At 38.3% G+C, this 17,107-nt stretch overlaps 1 protein-coding gene across 1 annotated transcript in view; it reads left to right on the top strand.

Moving 5' to 3' along the window:
- Positions 1–14,240, top strand: part of CALCR (calcitonin receptor) — a 59,429-nt gene extending 45,189 nt beyond the window's left edge. The window contains exons 8-12 of the mRNA XM_047097332.1: positions 2,586–2,646; positions 2,754–2,820; positions 5,163–5,381; positions 6,075–6,116; positions 13,983–14,240. Coding sequence (XP_046953288.1) covers positions 2,586–2,646; positions 2,754–2,820; positions 5,163–5,381; positions 6,075–6,116; positions 13,983–14,240 — 647 coding nt within the window. The remainder of the gene's footprint in view (positions 1–2,585; positions 2,647–2,753; positions 2,821–5,162; positions 5,382–6,074; positions 6,117–13,982) is intronic.
- The last annotated feature ends 2,867 nt before the right edge of the window (positions 14,241–17,107 follow it).

Below are 17,107 nucleotides of genomic sequence, written 5' to 3'. Positions count from 1 at the left end.
GAAAGACAGATAGTCAACCAATAAAGTTCTAAAGTGTAATTATTTTTTAGCATGCCAGACATAAATCTATCTTTCTCTCCCCCTACACACACACACACACACACACACACACACACACTCCATAATTCCACCAAACTCTTTACCATCTCTAAGAACAAAATTGAGAGACAACCATGATGATGCATTTTAAAGCAATAGTTCTGTCTTAGAACTTTAGCAAGTATTATCTTTGGTCGGGGTAAAACAAGTAAAAGTGCAACTGAAATGACTTCTCCAGAAAAATAGTGTCACAGAATCTTTAAAGAATTTAATGGAGCAGAGAAGGCATTTCCACTGGATGTTACTTTTATTGTCCTTTTGAAATTATTTCACACCTAAGCAGTATGATAGAGCCCAAATTTTACAATGCCATGAAATAAGGCATAACCTGTGCTTTGAAAAGAGTATGAAAGTGGAACAGCGAAGATTTAGCCCCAGAAAGCTATGTCCTCAGACCTAACTTTGTTTCCAGGTGACGCACACCCCATCCATTCATTTCAGCTGTGAATAATATTACCACTCCAGGATCTGGAACAGATCCTAAAAATCATAAGAGACATAATGAACATCACCCTCTGGGAGAAAAGTACCTGGTAGTACAGTTCTCTACAAGAGAAAGTGAAAGAATGCTTCTTTTGGTGGTTACTCCCTTACAAATCTGCACAGGGCCACTTACTAGTTGACTTCTCTCAAATTGAAGCAGTTTCAAATAGTGAAGTTTAGCTCTCAGAAAAGTCACTTATTTTACAACCCTCTTCAAATTGATTCTTCGCCTTGCTGGTTCTCCTCTTGTTATAAATCAAAGAAGGAATTCCCCCCATGGACTTTTACAATGAACACACAGAATTTATCTAGTTCCCTAGAAAAAGAATCCTAGGGAGAAAGGATTATTTTTACTCTCACCAACTTTAGTGGAAGGAAGGGTTGTTACAGCTCTTGGGGCCCTGGGGGATGAGAGGAAGAGGAAGGAGAAAACAAACTGCATAAAAGAGACATCAGTGGCTAGAGCAAGGCAAAGAGCACCAGGAATCAGCAGATATGGGGTCTATGCTCCTCTGTACACTAAGGAACACATTTTCCTCTCTCCAAAATGATGTGGTGAGAGTGAGATCTCCATATGCTTCTTCTGCTGTTTAATTCTAAAACGTAAGTTTCAGAATAAATCCAGAGAATGAATTTCTGTTTTTAAAACCCAAGTGGGGAAATGCTATGTTATAACTGCTGTGAATAAAATACAACTATATTTTGTGCAAATAGTCTAACTCAAAGTTCTCCCAGGTCAAGCATTTAATCAGTAGCCCTATTGAATTATATGCTTCATGGGTTAAGGAGCTGAGGCTGTTTTTGCATATAACTCACAGAAAATAAAAGTGTGGAGGTCTAGGGGCACCTGGGTGGCTTGGTCGGTTGAGCATTCGACTTCAGTTCAGGTCATGATCTCGCAGTTCCTGAGTTTGAATCCCATATTGGGCTCTGTGCTGACAGCTCAGAGCCTGGAGCCTGCTTTGGATTCTGTCTGTCTGTCTGTCTGTCTCTCTCTCTCTCTCTGCCTCTCCCCTGGCCACACTCTTGTCTCTCTCCCTCAAAAACAAGCATTCTTTAAAAATTAAAAAAAGTGTGGAGGTCTAACCCACTTCTCAGATACATTTCTTAATCTGATGATAATTTTAAAAAGTCTTCCCACAAATGTCTCAACCAAATCAAACAATATTCTGTTGGGCAGGGGTACCTCTGAGGAAAAAAAAAATTTGTTTTACAAGAATTACAACTTTATTCTAGATTACACTGATAGAATGAAAAATGATTTTGAAAACATGTACCCTGACAGAATGCATTGCCAGTCACGACCTCCATTGTTCCATTTATAAATTCAAAGTTGTTTTTTATTAGCCCTTCAAGTTTAGTCAGGGAAGTGGATGGTAAGCTGCCTTAATAAGGGTTCTGCAGCTAGAACTTACAGAGGGTAGGGAATCCAGTACTGCTCTGAAGTATTCTTACAGAAAGAAAACATGATCAATGCATGTAATATAAACAGACAAAAACACAAGAAACCTACAAAAACCACTATGAACATCATCGAGGCATTCAGAGCAATCAGGTGATTGACTCCATAAGCTGTCCCAGGTCACTTCCCTCCATGGTGACCCAACTCCTCTCTATAGCAGAATCCAGTTCACACTCAGTGAAGAGCTTTCTGGTCTCAGCTAATAGTCGTCATCATCATCATCATCACCACCACAGACAACAATGATATAATAGTCATAGTGAGAGTAATAATGTACCTACCATCTTGGATAATTCATACAAGGTTTTTAATTACCTAGAAATGTTCTTAACCAAATTCTGAAAACACATGATGTTCTAACCAAGAGCATTTTTATCTGGTTTGACCAACAATACTTTGTGCAAAAACATCAGGGAAATATTTTGACAGAGACATTAAAATTTGCCACTGTTTTTGAAGATAAACTACCATTTTCCATGCAACCCTACTTGTAGCTTATGACAAGACACCAGGTGTGATTTCTGCTTTCTCACATTTTTAGGGTTCCCACTGGTGCCGACCACTATCCATGCTATTACTCGGGCGCTGTACTTCAATGACAAGTAAGTATTTTGATCGTTTTTAAGTGAACATATTTGTAAATAAAATGCATTTATATTCATGTATTCCCTCCCTCCTTATTTTTTTTCTTATTTTTTATTTTTTTTAGCTGCTGGCTGAGTGTGGAAACCCATTTGCTTTACATCATCCACGGCCCCGTCATGGCAGCACTGGTGGTGAGAATTGCTTTTTTATTTATTTTGTTATTGTTGTCGAGAATTGCTTTTTAAATCCATTATTAAGTGTTACCTCTTTGAGAGGATTTCTGTAAAGACGGATCTATGTAGCATGTGTATTCGAACTTCAAAATTAGGCTAATTTAATGATAATCTATAGTGAGATAATCTGTAACAACTTTATTTGAGGGTCTTCAAGTGAAAAAAATAACATTTAACACAACTGGGGAAAGGGCATAAGTTCATTTTTACACCCACAATAACAAAAATATAGTTTTCAATGCTACAACTTTGCTTTAAACAATGCTATAACTAAATGCTTCTAGTTAAAAGTAAAGATCAACGGGCTGAGGAATGATAAAAAATGTTTCTGATAAAGAAAGTGAAAAACCGCAGAGTCCATCTGCACCTTTTCCCCTGGTCTCTGCCAAACAAAACCATCTTTCATTTCATCTTTGGTACATGAGCCATCATTGGAACTCCCTCTCAGCAGACACTTAACGTATTTCAGGCACTTCTCATACGCTGCCATGCTGTTTCTAACAGCAACCCTTCAAAAAGCAACCCTTACTCAGTAGGAAAACTAGACCCAAAGATTCAAGTAAACTCACCCCAAATCACATAGGCTAGTAAGAAGTTGGGGTAGTGGAGAGTATGACCATCTGCATCTATTTCCAAGCTCTTTGTTTCTACCCAACGTTTACTATATGGTGACCAGTGTCAGAACCACCAAATTTAATATTTAGACATTAGTTTTCCCACCAACCTCAAAGACAGTGTTTTCCTGGGGTACGAATGAGAAAAATAAAAACAGTCTGAGCCATACACCATATTCTGCTCCCATACTGAAGAAGTATTCATTAGTAACCAGTGTCTCTAGTCCAAAGCCAATTTCTTCTGCCCTCCTCCAGAGCAGTGATGTACTTACCAGCCTGACAGTCCTCACAAAGACCCACCGATGTAGGTCTCGAATATTTCCAACACCTCGTAAGAGTTTATTTGTTAATAAAGGTCTCTCTCCTTTACTGAATTTTTTGGGGGCAATCGTGTTACTTCTCTTCCAGGTTGAAGAATCATTCTAATCATTTAAAAATAAATCATCAATTAAATTTTAAAAACAACTTTGGTTTCAAAACTAATCATCATAGCCAAAAGTAGTTTGGCACCCACTAGAATGGCTAATATTAAAAAGAGTGACCATACCAAGTGTTGGCAAGGGTGGAGAACAACTGGAATTCTCATCTAGTGCTGGAGGGAACATATAATGAAGCCACCTCTCTGAAAAATAGTTTGGCAGTTTCTTATAAAGTTAAATACATGCTTATCATGTCAACAGGCAGTTCTCCTCCTGGGTACTTGTTCAAGAGAACCAAAAACATATGTCCACACAAAGACTTGTATGAAAATATTCATTGCATGCTTATTCATAATAGTCAAATTGTGGAAACCATGCCAATTTCCATCAACAGTAGAATGAATAAACAAATTATCTGTATTACCCATATAATAGAGTGCTACTCAGCAATAAAAATGAATGAAATGTTAATATATCCAACATGCATGAATCTCACAGATAATATGTCAAAGCAAAGAAGCCAGACACACACAAAAAAAGTACATACTATATAATACTCCACTTCTATGGTAATAGAAATTAGTGGTTGCTTAGGGTGGAGGGGAGGGGGTTGTTGACCACAAAGGAGCAGGAGAGAACTTTCTGGGGTGATGAAAATGCTCTTTTCTTATTTGGAGTGGTTGTTACATAGGTGCATACCTTTCTCTAAACTTCTGGAATGTAAACTTAAAATCTCCATTTTACTGAATGTGCATTATACCTCAATGAAGTGATTGTCTTTAAAAAGATGTTATGAAAGAGAAAAGAAGGCTGGGTTCGCTGTCTCCACTACAAATACTTTACAAATAAATGTCTCGGTCCTCATTTCAGCCTTGGTTAAGTAGTCTTGCCTACAGGGAAAATCTTCATAATGCGATGACCAAAAAGGAAGATCGAAAAGTGTCATCTATGATGCTCCTTTGTAAAAACGTAAAAATCAAAGTAAAGAATAAACCACCCTCCTTAGAATTGAACTTAATATATTTATATATGCAGGAATAATATTTTCTCATTTGGAAAAAAAAAAGAAATGTTAATTCAGGTCTGAAAGGGTCTGGTCATACTGATGTTCCCAGCAATGCTTAGCAAATTACACCATGTCACAGGCCATCCCTCATGTCCTGCAGAGGTCACATCTGCTCCCAGGAATAAACAAGAACTGAGGAAAGTGGGCACCCTTCAGTAGTACTGACATAGATGATTTCCTCAAAACATCATATCTTTGCAGGTCAATTTCTTCTTCCTGCTCAACATCGTCCGCGTGCTCGTGAGCAAACTGAGGGAAACCCAAGAGGCAGAATCGCATATGTACCTGAAGGCTGTGAGGGCCACCCTGATCCTGGTGCCCCTGCTGGGAATCCAGTTTGTCGTCTTTCCCTGGAGGCCATCCAACAAGATGCTTGGGAAGATCTATGATTACCTGATGCACTCTCTGATCCATTTCCAGGTAAAGAAGCCAATAATGTATTTATTCAACTACTTGCTCAGCTAGTTGACATAAGGTGAACCATTTTCTAGGCCTCATATATGATTAGAAGGACCTTTTCAAATGTATGCAACCTGGAAGGGATACAGCTTCTGTCTTTCTCACTGCCTGTTTCCCCTTTTTTTGAATCCCAAAACTGAAGAAGGAAATAGAGGGAGTATGAGCTTTGAGAACAAATCTTCCTAAGGACAAATATTTGTCCAGGGATGGGCCCACTGCACAGTACTGAGGACAGAACTTCTATTCCCACCATCCTTTCAACCTTTCCTTCCCCTCTCCAGTATTTTGAGGGCCACATTTGTTTTTCCTTCATGAAGGGGAGTTTTGAAGATCAACATCACCAATGTCAGTCAGTTTCCCAACCTGGATTTCTATCATCATAGTCCCCAATGCCAAGAAAACACAGGGTAGAGAAGCACATGTTTATATCAGTATGAAATGCCTCCACTGGACCCCAAGCTGGAAGCTATATCCCTTTAAAATGGAATATTCTTGTAATAAAACACTGGATATGAGTGCTGTAATTGTCTTTTCTTGAGCCTTCACTTGCTGTTGCAACAGTGAAATGTTCCTCTCCAGGCTATTTATATTGATTCCTAAATAACATAATGCACACAAAAATAACTTCAATTCTATTTTTCCTCCTTTTTTAAGGGATTCTTCGTTGCCGTGATTTACTGCTTCTGCAACAACGAGGTAAGCATGCATTTCACATAATACCATCACTCATTTATATAAAGCCAGCACTTTACAGTTCCCAAAGGATTTCTGTACACATTTCATTTGCTCTCACTTCTACAGTTGACCTCGCAGGGTTTCCTGACTTGAGGGATCATGTTTTTTCCGTTACTTGAAGCTGCATCTTATCTGTGTTTCTATGGTACAATTGCAGATACTATCCAGACAGGCAGCTAAGTTCTGATTTCCTTGGATGGCACCTTAAGTTAGTCAGTTCCTTGAGCAGGAATAGTGAAAGCTATTCTGGATTCCCATAGTAGGAGAAGTCATGCTCCCATTCCTTTGGAAAACCCAACTGCTCACTAGAGCAAAACCAATATCCAGCCAATTTGTCCTGCTTCATCACTTTTTTTCTTCCCATTGTTTGGTGCCGGTGTCATATCACTTATTCGACATTTTGAAAACAACCCTGAAGTTAAGACTCAAAAAAGCATTCTCAAATAAGTAATTTATTATCTGAATATTTAGATCAGTAAAATCTAGAGATCCATATGGCCAGTGTTTTCAGGGGTGGGGGGAGTTAGTCAGAGTTCCCTTTCTTCCAATGAAATCTCTCCTGGGACCCCAACTGTAAAGCATAAAAATGCCCCTGCTTACTGTCCCTGGGAAAGCAAACTTGTGGAACCACTGTGGAAAAACAGTATGGTGGCTCCTTGGAAAATTAAAAATGTAAATATCATATAATCCAGTAATTCTACTACTGGCTATTTACCCAAAGAAAATGAAAACACTAATTCAAAGAGATAAGTTTATAGCAGCATTATTTACAATAGCCAAGATATGGAAGCAGCCTGAGTATCCATTGATGGATGAATGGATAAGGAAGATCTGGCATATACATACAATGGAATATTACTCAGCCATAAAAAAGAATGAAATCCTGCCAACACATATGTTAATTATACTTGAATTTAAAAAAAAGTGGAGCTGCTTAAACTTGTACCACAGAATATCCAGAGCTTCAAGAAACATGGTTTGTAAGCTTCCTCATTTTTTAGGTGAGAAGTCTACACTCCAGGAAGAACATGTGACTCGCACAATGTCACAGTCATAGTTGTATATTGTATAACGGTGACTAGAACCCAAATTTCCTGATTCTTAATTAAATGAACTGCATCTTCCACTGCTCTATAATATGTCTAGGATTCCTCCCTGGAGATTTGTTGGCATATGTTCTCTAGTTATATACCACATGAATTTTAATGCACAATTATTTTTTATAATTTTACATTAATTCCTATTAAGAATAATTCTATACCAAGGCAAATCAGATTTTGTTAAGAGATAAACAAAAATATTATTTTTCTATTACAAACGAGAATGGTTTTCTAACCATGATCAATTAATATTTAATTGATTCTCCATTCTTTATTTCTTCAGTTAAATAGTGAGCACCTATAATATTTTGCTGTTTTGTGACCTATTATTTATCTCCAACCTCAACATTGCATTGTGGGATTTTTGTCATTCTCATTCTCCTTTTTAATTGGTACATTTTATTCCTCCCTTCGTCCATTCATCCATAAACTCATTCCTTCATTCAACAAAAATATATTATGTATTCACTATTGCTATGGGCTAGACTGAAGGCCTGGGATAGAAATGAAAAGACATCTTTCTGCTGCCAGCTGTTAAAGTGTCTTTCTTCCTTTGTTTTTTGTTTTGTTTTGTTTTGTTGTTGTTCATTTGTTTGAAGAATAGCAAAAACTAATAAAAAAATAAATAGGGCTTAGGTCACCTTATCTTTAGTCAGTTTCTGTGAATGTATGTCTCTGTCTTCTGAGTTGTTACAGGTGCCATACAAAATAAGTTTTCCCATCTAAAGCAATACCCATATAGGGCTAATATAAAAACCATATTCAGAAGGGGCATGCCTTGAAAACATTAGAGGATTGCATGCGTTTGTAAAAATACCTCAGTACTTACTATGTTTTAACCATGATGCTGTCTTGGGAGTGTCAGGCATAGAAAGCAAGCCGAGGAGTGCTCCTGAACAATTGAATGTTTCTAGTTCATTTGAGTATGTTATCTCTGCTTTTTGAAGTAAAGAAACTGTCTCCATTTTAATTAAGATTCTCTCACCAGGAGAAGCTACAAGTGTGACATTTCTAATAAGATAGAAATTGTTTACTGTGTCAAATGTAATGTCACAGCCCCATGAATTTTAGGCCTGTGGATCTCAGCAAGGCCCTCTGTGAACAACCTGAAACACAGGCAGGGCACTTGAACCTGCAGGAAATTCTTGCAGCTGCATCTGAGACAGAGTTGGGATTGGGCTTTGCCTACCAGAATGTTAAGAGATTTCCGGGGTTAATATGTCAGTTAGATTATGAAGATTGAGGTTTTCGTTTTTATTTTTTATCTGTATGTTATCAGCGATTCCTGTTATGCAAATGGATCAGATAGGATGAAAAGACTAGAAGCAGGAAAGGAATTTGGAGAATTACAGTAGTAGGAATCAGGAGGTAACCATGAGAGCGTGCTTATGGATCAAATAGTTCCTACAAGTCTTCCAAGAGTGTGGACATTGACCATCCAACTTCAATAAATTATTAACTATCTAAGGGACCTCAAAAAGATTATCACAGCTATAAAGATACTCAAATGTTTCCAAGCCACAGCTTAAAAATTGAGAGAGCACTAACAACACAGTGAATGTTCTCCCTTTTTCATGTTTCTTGCTATTGTCCATGCATTATGGCTAAAATAGTTTGTAGATCAAACTAGCATGATCAGGAAGATTTCGGTTTAAGACTGGAGTGTGTGAAAACTGACATTATGCTAGCACCCCCTGTTGAAACTCATGGTGGCTCCCCTCACTACTGAGGACCCTAGAGATCATTTTACTCTGTAGTCTCCTTGACCAGGCCCTGCCCCTGTTCTGATTACACCAGTTTTCTGAGGAGCCACCTGAGGAGCCTGGGAAGTCAGCCTCCTTTCTTCACACTGAGAAGGGCCTGTGAATCTGTCTTCAGCTAATGTCATAGCCACTGCTCAGGCACCAAGTTGGACATGGTACCAAGCCAAATGTGGGACTTCTTTATGGGGAACTGTGCTCTTTATCTAGAACTGTGCTCTCAAAATCATAAGAGCAAGATTTATTATATTGGGGTGTTTCTGTTATTCCTGCTTTCTTTCTTCTCCCCATGTCCCCAGGTATTTCCCCCATGAAGGGAAATGCAAGGTCCTTTGTGTCTCTGTATCTCTCTCTTCTCTTCCTCTGGGGCTTAGAAGGGTTTTGGGCTCCCCACTCCCCTTCCTGTCTGCAAGGAACTCTCCCTATGTCACATCCTGTGTGTTCTCTGTACTATGGCTTTTAGTAAAATTCTGTTTTCAGAGCAGTAAGGTTTTCACTTCAATGCAAAGGTAAACTTTTCTATTTAGAAATTCTCTCACTCCATAAAACCTGGTTTTCAAAGCTTGTCCTTCTAGAGACTCAAGAAAGTCAGCTTGGAGACTCAAAGCTAAGCAATGATTTTTCTTGTTGTTTTTCCAGACCAGTGTTCTCAAACTTAAGTGTGCATCAGAATCACCTGGAAAATTTGTTAAAACACAGAGTGGTTGGCCCCAACCAGAAGAGTTTCCTATTTAGTAGGACAAGAATGGGGCCTGAGAATTTGCATTTATAACCATTTTCCAGGTGATGCTGATGCTGATCAGAGAATACACTTGGTGAACCTACTCTAGACAAAATCTAATTTGTTCTTCAAGCAATGAATGACCTTCACTTAATGAATGAGAGGGTTGTAGAGTAATGTTATTTAAGAAACACAATAGTTAAATATTTTCAAAAATATTAACCTTATTATAGATGATATTTATTTATTTCTGTCTTCTAGAACAGGGAAGCTTCCCCAAACATAGGAAAGTAGGTAGTGAAAGGGAATTAGAAAACCTTGATCTTATAATCTTGCAGTACCCAATTACCTCAAACTGTAAAACATGTAAATTCTGTAAGATAAAGACTAGTAAAGATAATGCTCCCAAAGGATGAAAAAAAATATCAGTGGCAACTTTATGAATAATATTCAGAAGTCCCCCTCAGCATCTAATTAACAGGATTTAATAGAGATCCAGCTTCAAAAAGTCATAAAAGCATTTAAAGCATATAGTTACTTTTTTTTTTTAATATGAAATTTATTGACAAATTGGTTTCCATACAACACCCAGTGCTCATCCCAAAAGATGCTCTCTTCAATGCCCATCACCTACCCTTCCCTCCCTCCCACCCCCCATCAACCCTCAGTTTGTTCTCAGTTTTTAACAGTCTCTTATGCTTTGGCTCTCTCCCACTCTAACGTCCTTTTTTTTTTCTTTTTTCCTTCCCCTCCCCCATGGGTTCCTGTTAAGTTTCTCAGGATCCACATAAGAGTGAAACCATATGATATCTGTCTTTCTCTGTATGGCTTATTTCACTTAGCATCACACTCTCCAGTTCCATCATATAGTTACTTTTTAACTTCCCAGTGGATTTAAAGTGTTTTTAAAACTCATGATTTTTAATCTTAAATTTAGATGGCAGCAGGTCTATTCAGTTGTGGCATCAACAAGGGAAGACATGAGGGAGGAGTTTTGAAAATCTTTTCATCCATTGAATCAAAACTCCCTGGGAGAAATCCCACCTTCCATTCAACAGTATATAACTGCTGGTGCTTATACTGAATTTAAGCAAAACAAAGGCCAAAGATAAAAGCATTTAAGTCCAACCATGAAGATTGCAACCTGATTTTCTTTTTCACAAATGTAGAAACTGAGGCCCAAATGTACCAGCCTTATACAGATGGTTAATAATAGAGCCAGGTGCAATAATTATGTCTTCAAACCCTCAGTCCAGGGCTCTATTTTTAAAGGTGGCAATAAATAAATTGATATAATTAGGGAAAATGTAAAGTGATCTGTGTTAATTGCTTTTAGAATGAGTGATGAATTTATACAATTCAAACTTTGTATATTTATCCCATTGGCCTCTTCTAACATTTCTGATGCTTTTCAGGAGCAATGAAAAGTCTCCCTGTTTTTTTCAATCAGATTCAATGCCCTTATTCTTGTGATCAAAGCAGCATCAAGCCTAACCTGTGGTATTGTAGGAGATAATTGCCCTATTAAACTATAATTATTCAAGTGTCTTTTACATCCTGTTAAGGGCCTATTCTTATATGTGTGGTTTACAAATTGAAGCAGATTGTCATCTTCACACAAAAGAACAGGTTTATAATTCAGGAATGCAATTATAGAAGGCTATGAACATTTCTGTAATAATAATATTAAAAACATGAAATGGGTCTCAAACCCTTTGGCCTCATTTACGCAGGGTACTTCATTAAAATGCATGGGCACTCCAAAGGGGATTATTTTAAAAGAACAGGTGAGGAAAAACAAAGACTTTTTTTTTTTTTTTGTCTGCTGGCACTTTTACAAACTCACTCTAAACTTACACTGTCTGCCTTGGATACCTCTAAATATTGGTGTAAGTTTTAGCTATAAAGACAATGTTGGTATTTGAGAGATGCTGAATCCACAAAAACTATCAGTTCCCTTTGTCTGGGGACATCGCTTCTCCAAAAATATGCTGAAACAATGTATTTCCTATTTCCTCCACAGGGTATTTGATGGTTCCTAGATTATGAACCTGGCATTTAAAACATTTAAGGACCTAGACTTAATAGACACTACACACACACACACACACACACACACACACACACACACACACGAGGAGAGGGAGACATACCAAGCATTATAATATAATGTAGCAAGAGCAATAATGAATGGAGAATAAGTGCAACAAAAGCACAGAAGAGACTCCTAACTCTGTATTAGGGGGTTAAGAAAAGTTTCCAGGGAAACAGAATTGAGTCCTGAAAACACAAGTTTTGGTGTTAGTGAAGGGTGGGGGGAGGGGCATTCCAGTCAGAGGGAACACAGTGAACAGAGGCCTGATGGGAAGAAACCATATAGCTGGTGGAGACAGACCAGCAGTTTGTTAATATTGGAGAATCAGGGTCAAAGCAATAAGTGGCTTAAAACCACTTTGGCAGAGAGATGAGCCAACTCAGGCAAACGCAGTAGAATGATGGATGGGAATCTTCCACTTCTGCCTGATGGCAGCTCTGTTCCTGGTGTCTGAGTGCTCTTACGGGACCAGAATCCCTTCTATCTGTGCCTGGCCGAGTGACTGAAATGGAGGCATTTTTGGTAAATAGCTAAAGGACAAACCGACGAGGCCAAGATTTCAGGTCACCTAGGGTGTGGACTGAATTCCTTCTGAAAAGAATAACCGTGATCAAGTTCAGCCTATCTGGAGCATGTCTCCCTACTGCTATTTTGAATGGCACTAGCTGAGTGCAGGAAACCATAGTGTGTGAAGGAGTATATCGTTTCAATTAGAAATAAACGGACCTAATCTTTCAGGCTTCGTCTTCTCTTTGTGTCTTGACCTCTAGACAGAAATGTCTCAGAGGGTTAACAAACTAGTCAATACTCAGTTATTCAGCACTGTCCTAACTGCTTTTCTTCTTTACTGTTCTGTTCTTCCTCACCTGTATCTCTTCCATGGCTCCAATCCATCCTTTTCTCTCTATACATATATTACAGCTGACATTTGTACCTCTTCTACTGATTTGCTTACAACCATAGGAGGCAAAACACTTACATGAATCAGTTTTCAACCAGCAAATAGCCTTAATAAAGAGCTAGGTCTTTATTAAGTGCTAGATAATATTAAGAGAGACACTTGACTCTCTCAAATCCAGCCACATTGACTGGGAAATCCTTGGAGGTGGTGGGTATAGGAGGGGAGTCAACGTGGGGACAGAACAGGAGAAAAAGTAGGGAATTACTGCTGCTATGCACCAGTAGCATACTAGGTGATTTAAATAACCCCAATAAATCTTACTCATAACTCTGAATTAGTGTCATGATCTCCTTTTTACAAAGGAGAAAAGCCTAAGAAAGAAAAAAACAACAACAACAACCATGGAGTCAACAAACTGGAACTCAAACCCAAAGAGCACAGTCTTTGGAGCATATGTGTAAGCACTGTATGCTAGAAGACAACAGAAAAGATTAACTTAACTACTAAATTGAATTCAGTTCTGTAGAAAGCAGAGCTAGGGAAGCAACACTATCGTCTGTGTTGTTTTCAGCTATGCTTACTGTAATTTTCATATTTAGAACTTTCTGACTTTAGCACCTTCTCCCTTGTGCTCAAGATAGAGTTTATCATATTTATAAAGTATGTTTGATGAGTTTATTTACATACTAGAAGTTTCTCAATAGAAAGAGATTGAAATTTTATTCTTAAAAGCTTGTCACTCCATTAACCAGAGTTTTACCTTGCACATCCGCTCTCAAGCCAATCAACAGTATGAAGTCATTATCATAAAACCCAGAACTGTGCAATGGTTTCCATCATGACCAATAATGTGTAGGTTTAGATGAAAGTTTCTGCCTTACCAGAGGTGGTAGCAGATAAAAGCTTCTCAAAATCTTTTCCTCTGATATGACATGTATACCATATTGGGTATGAAACCAAGTCAAATTTCATTGATTGGGTAGAAGAGCTAAAGAACAGACTTTTACTCATAAGAGCAAATGACCTTGCCAGTGGTAGCTTAGGCAAGCAACTCACTTCTCCAGTTTGTAAATTCTTCTGCCAAGATGGTATGTTCCCCAACCAGAGCATATCCTGCACAGTCCTTTGGATCAGAATTACGATTCGATCTCCTTTAACCTCTGATGAGCTCCTAGAATTGTGCCCACTCATAAACCGCTCAGGTCCTTTCTGACAATTATACCAAAACAAGGTCGCCTTTTCTCTTCCAGGTCCAAACCACCGTGAAGCGCCACTGGGCCCAATTCAAAACCCAGTGGGATCAGCGCTGGGGGAGCAGGAACCCCCGCCGCTCTGCTGCCAACGCTGCAGCCGCTGCTGCAGCCGCTGCCGCAGCCGCAGCTGAAGCCGGCGACATCCCGGTTTACATCTGCCACCAGGAGCCGAGGAACGAAGCCGCCAACAACCTGGGCGAGGAGGGTGCGGAGGTCATCGCTTTGGAGATCATTGAGCAAGAGTCATCCGCTTGAATGTGAAGCTTACATCGTGATCACTGAGCCTTCATTTCCTGGGAGACAGACAGACCATGTGTTTAAAGTGATCCCCATCCTCCCAGGAGCTGAGCATATCATTCGTGAAGAATTATTAAGTGAATTTGTCCATAGTAAATCTGGAGAAAGTTATCCTTGGTACTATTGCTGTGGGAGACAGTCTAGGAATGGGGTCTCCCACTGCATCACTTGTGATCTCCATCTTTCATCTAGGACCGAGATGCAGATGTCATAGTAATGCAAGCAAAGTATCCAAGAGAAACACAACTAAATTGACCTAGTTCAGAAACAGGGTGCTCCTTGTTAATCTTGAGCCATTTATAACTTTGAAAAATCAAAATCACGGTCACTATTTTTCTTTTTAACTCTAGACTTTGAATTAGAATATTTCTGTATTTGGCTATGGATCTGATTTTTAATTTTTTTATTTCAACCAATTCCAATATTACTCAGATGTTTTACCATCCACACAATGTAAACCGCACAAATTACATGACCTCTGCAAGACCGAGTGGCTTTCTAATATAGAGATGACTAAGAATGTCGGGGGACAGACTTGCATTTGGCAGGAAGGTGTAATGCTCTGAATGAAAAAGAAGTTTACAGTCAATTTGCTCAAAACATTAGATGGGCCACCTTGTTAATTGGTTTATTAATATCGTACACTCAGTTTGGTTTTGGATAATCTTGTCCACCGAACAGGTCTAACTGCTGTTAGGAGCTGGCCTTCATGTTGAATATGCTTTGGTCCTTGACATTTATACACTGGGAGGTCACAAAGAATCCATCACTAAATTTTTCAAAAAACTGCCAAAAATATAATTTCTAGTGGAAGAGAATATTCTCTTTAAAGAGACTTTTCCACTTTCCTAAGCTCCAGGATTTATAAAGCAAATCACTCTAAGGTTTATAAAGCAGATTACCTCTTGCCCTTGGGTGCTATCTAGCAGTAAAAGATAAATTTGTTTAAGACTGGTAATTAAAAGACTCCATATAAATCCATTAACTGCCTTCCACCCAGCTTCAAAGCTTAACAAGATCTCCGACTTTTCCGGGAAGATTCAGTAGGGCTAATTAGAAATCAGTTTGTAGTTGACCTCTTGTTTGCTGCTATTAGCAAGACAGGAGGAGGAAAAGTAACTGCTACAAGTTTGACCATCCACCAGTTCATTTAAAATGAAAGTAGAGGTTCTTCTGAAAACCCAATATTATATTCCCATGTCTCTCTTCACTTCCTCAGTATAAAATCCTTAAAAATCCCTGAATAAACCAGTTATCATTGCTGGCACCTGAAATTCATTTGTGAATTTGCAACAGTAATCCGAGTCACCATCATTTAGTTTTGTGCTAAATGAAGAGATCCACCAAAACCCTCCAAATCTCAAGTCTCATCTATGTCCTTGATGCCACTGCCTTTCAGAGGTGATCTAGTTGTGGGAAAACAAAAACTTGATTTGTTCTGGTTACATATTTAGTGCACCCGAAGAAAAATTATATTCCTTCAGTGAAAATGTATTTTGGATACTAAAGTGGCTTAAGTCTCCTTTACTGAATGTAAAGGAGGAACTGAAAAGAAGGTATTTTTTCAATCACAGTGTTTATGTAGTGGTGTTCCTATTTTCGTTTACAAACATGGAAAACAGAGTATTTGAGGCAGCTCTAGTACAAATGTGATAAAATATTGCTAAATATTCTAGACATTATTGTGCTATTATAGTACGGGCTGAAAAACAACACAGCTTTCCGTAGAATTGTACACAGTGCCAAAATGATGTGAAATGCTTACGCTATGTATATCTATAAATTAATACAGAGTATGTTAAAAGCAAAAAGATGTATATGTGCCTATTTTTCTAAAGAAATATATTCCTCATCTTTCATTACATTCATCTTGTCTCCTGCTCATTCCATGTTCAGTTTTGTGGGTTTTTTTGTTTTTTTGTTTGTTTGTTTTTCATTTCAGCCATGGGCTGCTAACATCCCATTTAGTTTGTGTTACAAGAGGGGGAAAGATAATCCAAAAGCATAGGTTAGAAAACTTATGTGCAAAAACATCGAGATTATTGCCTTTGTCAGTGTGATCATCTAACATCTTCAATTTGACTATAAACTCCAAAGTACAGCTCTCATTCCCTTGATAATACAAAAACCACACACACCCTTTGATCTATATTGCATAAGTTTGGGAAGCACAGCAAAGAAATCTAGGCCAAAAGTATCAAATCCTTTTATTGTTCTTGACTTTTTTTTTTTTCATTATTCTGGGACCAGACTTGAAACTGTCCAATATCACATCAGATCATTAGAATTGTTACGATCATTGATTTTTAATATAGTTTGGGAGAGAGACTAAGGCAGGATAAAAGGCAACTAACTACATGTCATTAGAATGCATAAAGGCCACCATTGGAAAGGTTTTCATATCTGGAAAGCATGAAATGGAAAGATGAGGATGAAATTAGAACTGTGACAGACTAATAATGGGGAACAGGAGCCATCTGTAGGTTCTGTGCAGTTCAACTATTGTCCTCATAAGAGCTGGAGAACTTTTTCAGAAAAGATACATAAGGGCTATATCTTACTCTTTGTGTCCCAATAGGCAATACAGATGAATATTATTACCCTTGAGATCTTGAAAAACAAAAGGAATTTTCCATCATACCATAAAACCTGATTCTTCAGCAGGCAACCTGAACTCAGGTGGTCAGCTGCCCACCTGCTTTGATCCCTACTACAAAAAGATCCCAAATAGGCCTTTGGGTACACATAGATATCATGGTTCTTAAAAGAGGAAAGATGTTGAGAAAGAAATAACAGAAATGCTATTGTCATGAGGCTCCAGCCTT

Source organism: Lynx rufus, unplaced genomic scaffold (genome assembly GCF_022079265.1).
Source record: "Lynx rufus isolate CCGP_SWC_20201006 ecotype Redwood Valley unplaced genomic scaffold, mLynRuf1.p SCAF_4, whole genome shotgun sequence".
Classification (NCBI taxonomy): domain Eukaryota; kingdom Metazoa; phylum Chordata; class Mammalia; order Carnivora; family Felidae; genus Lynx; species Lynx rufus.
Note: the sequence above shows the minus strand (reverse complement) of the source record. Positions and strands in the feature narration are given on the sequence as shown.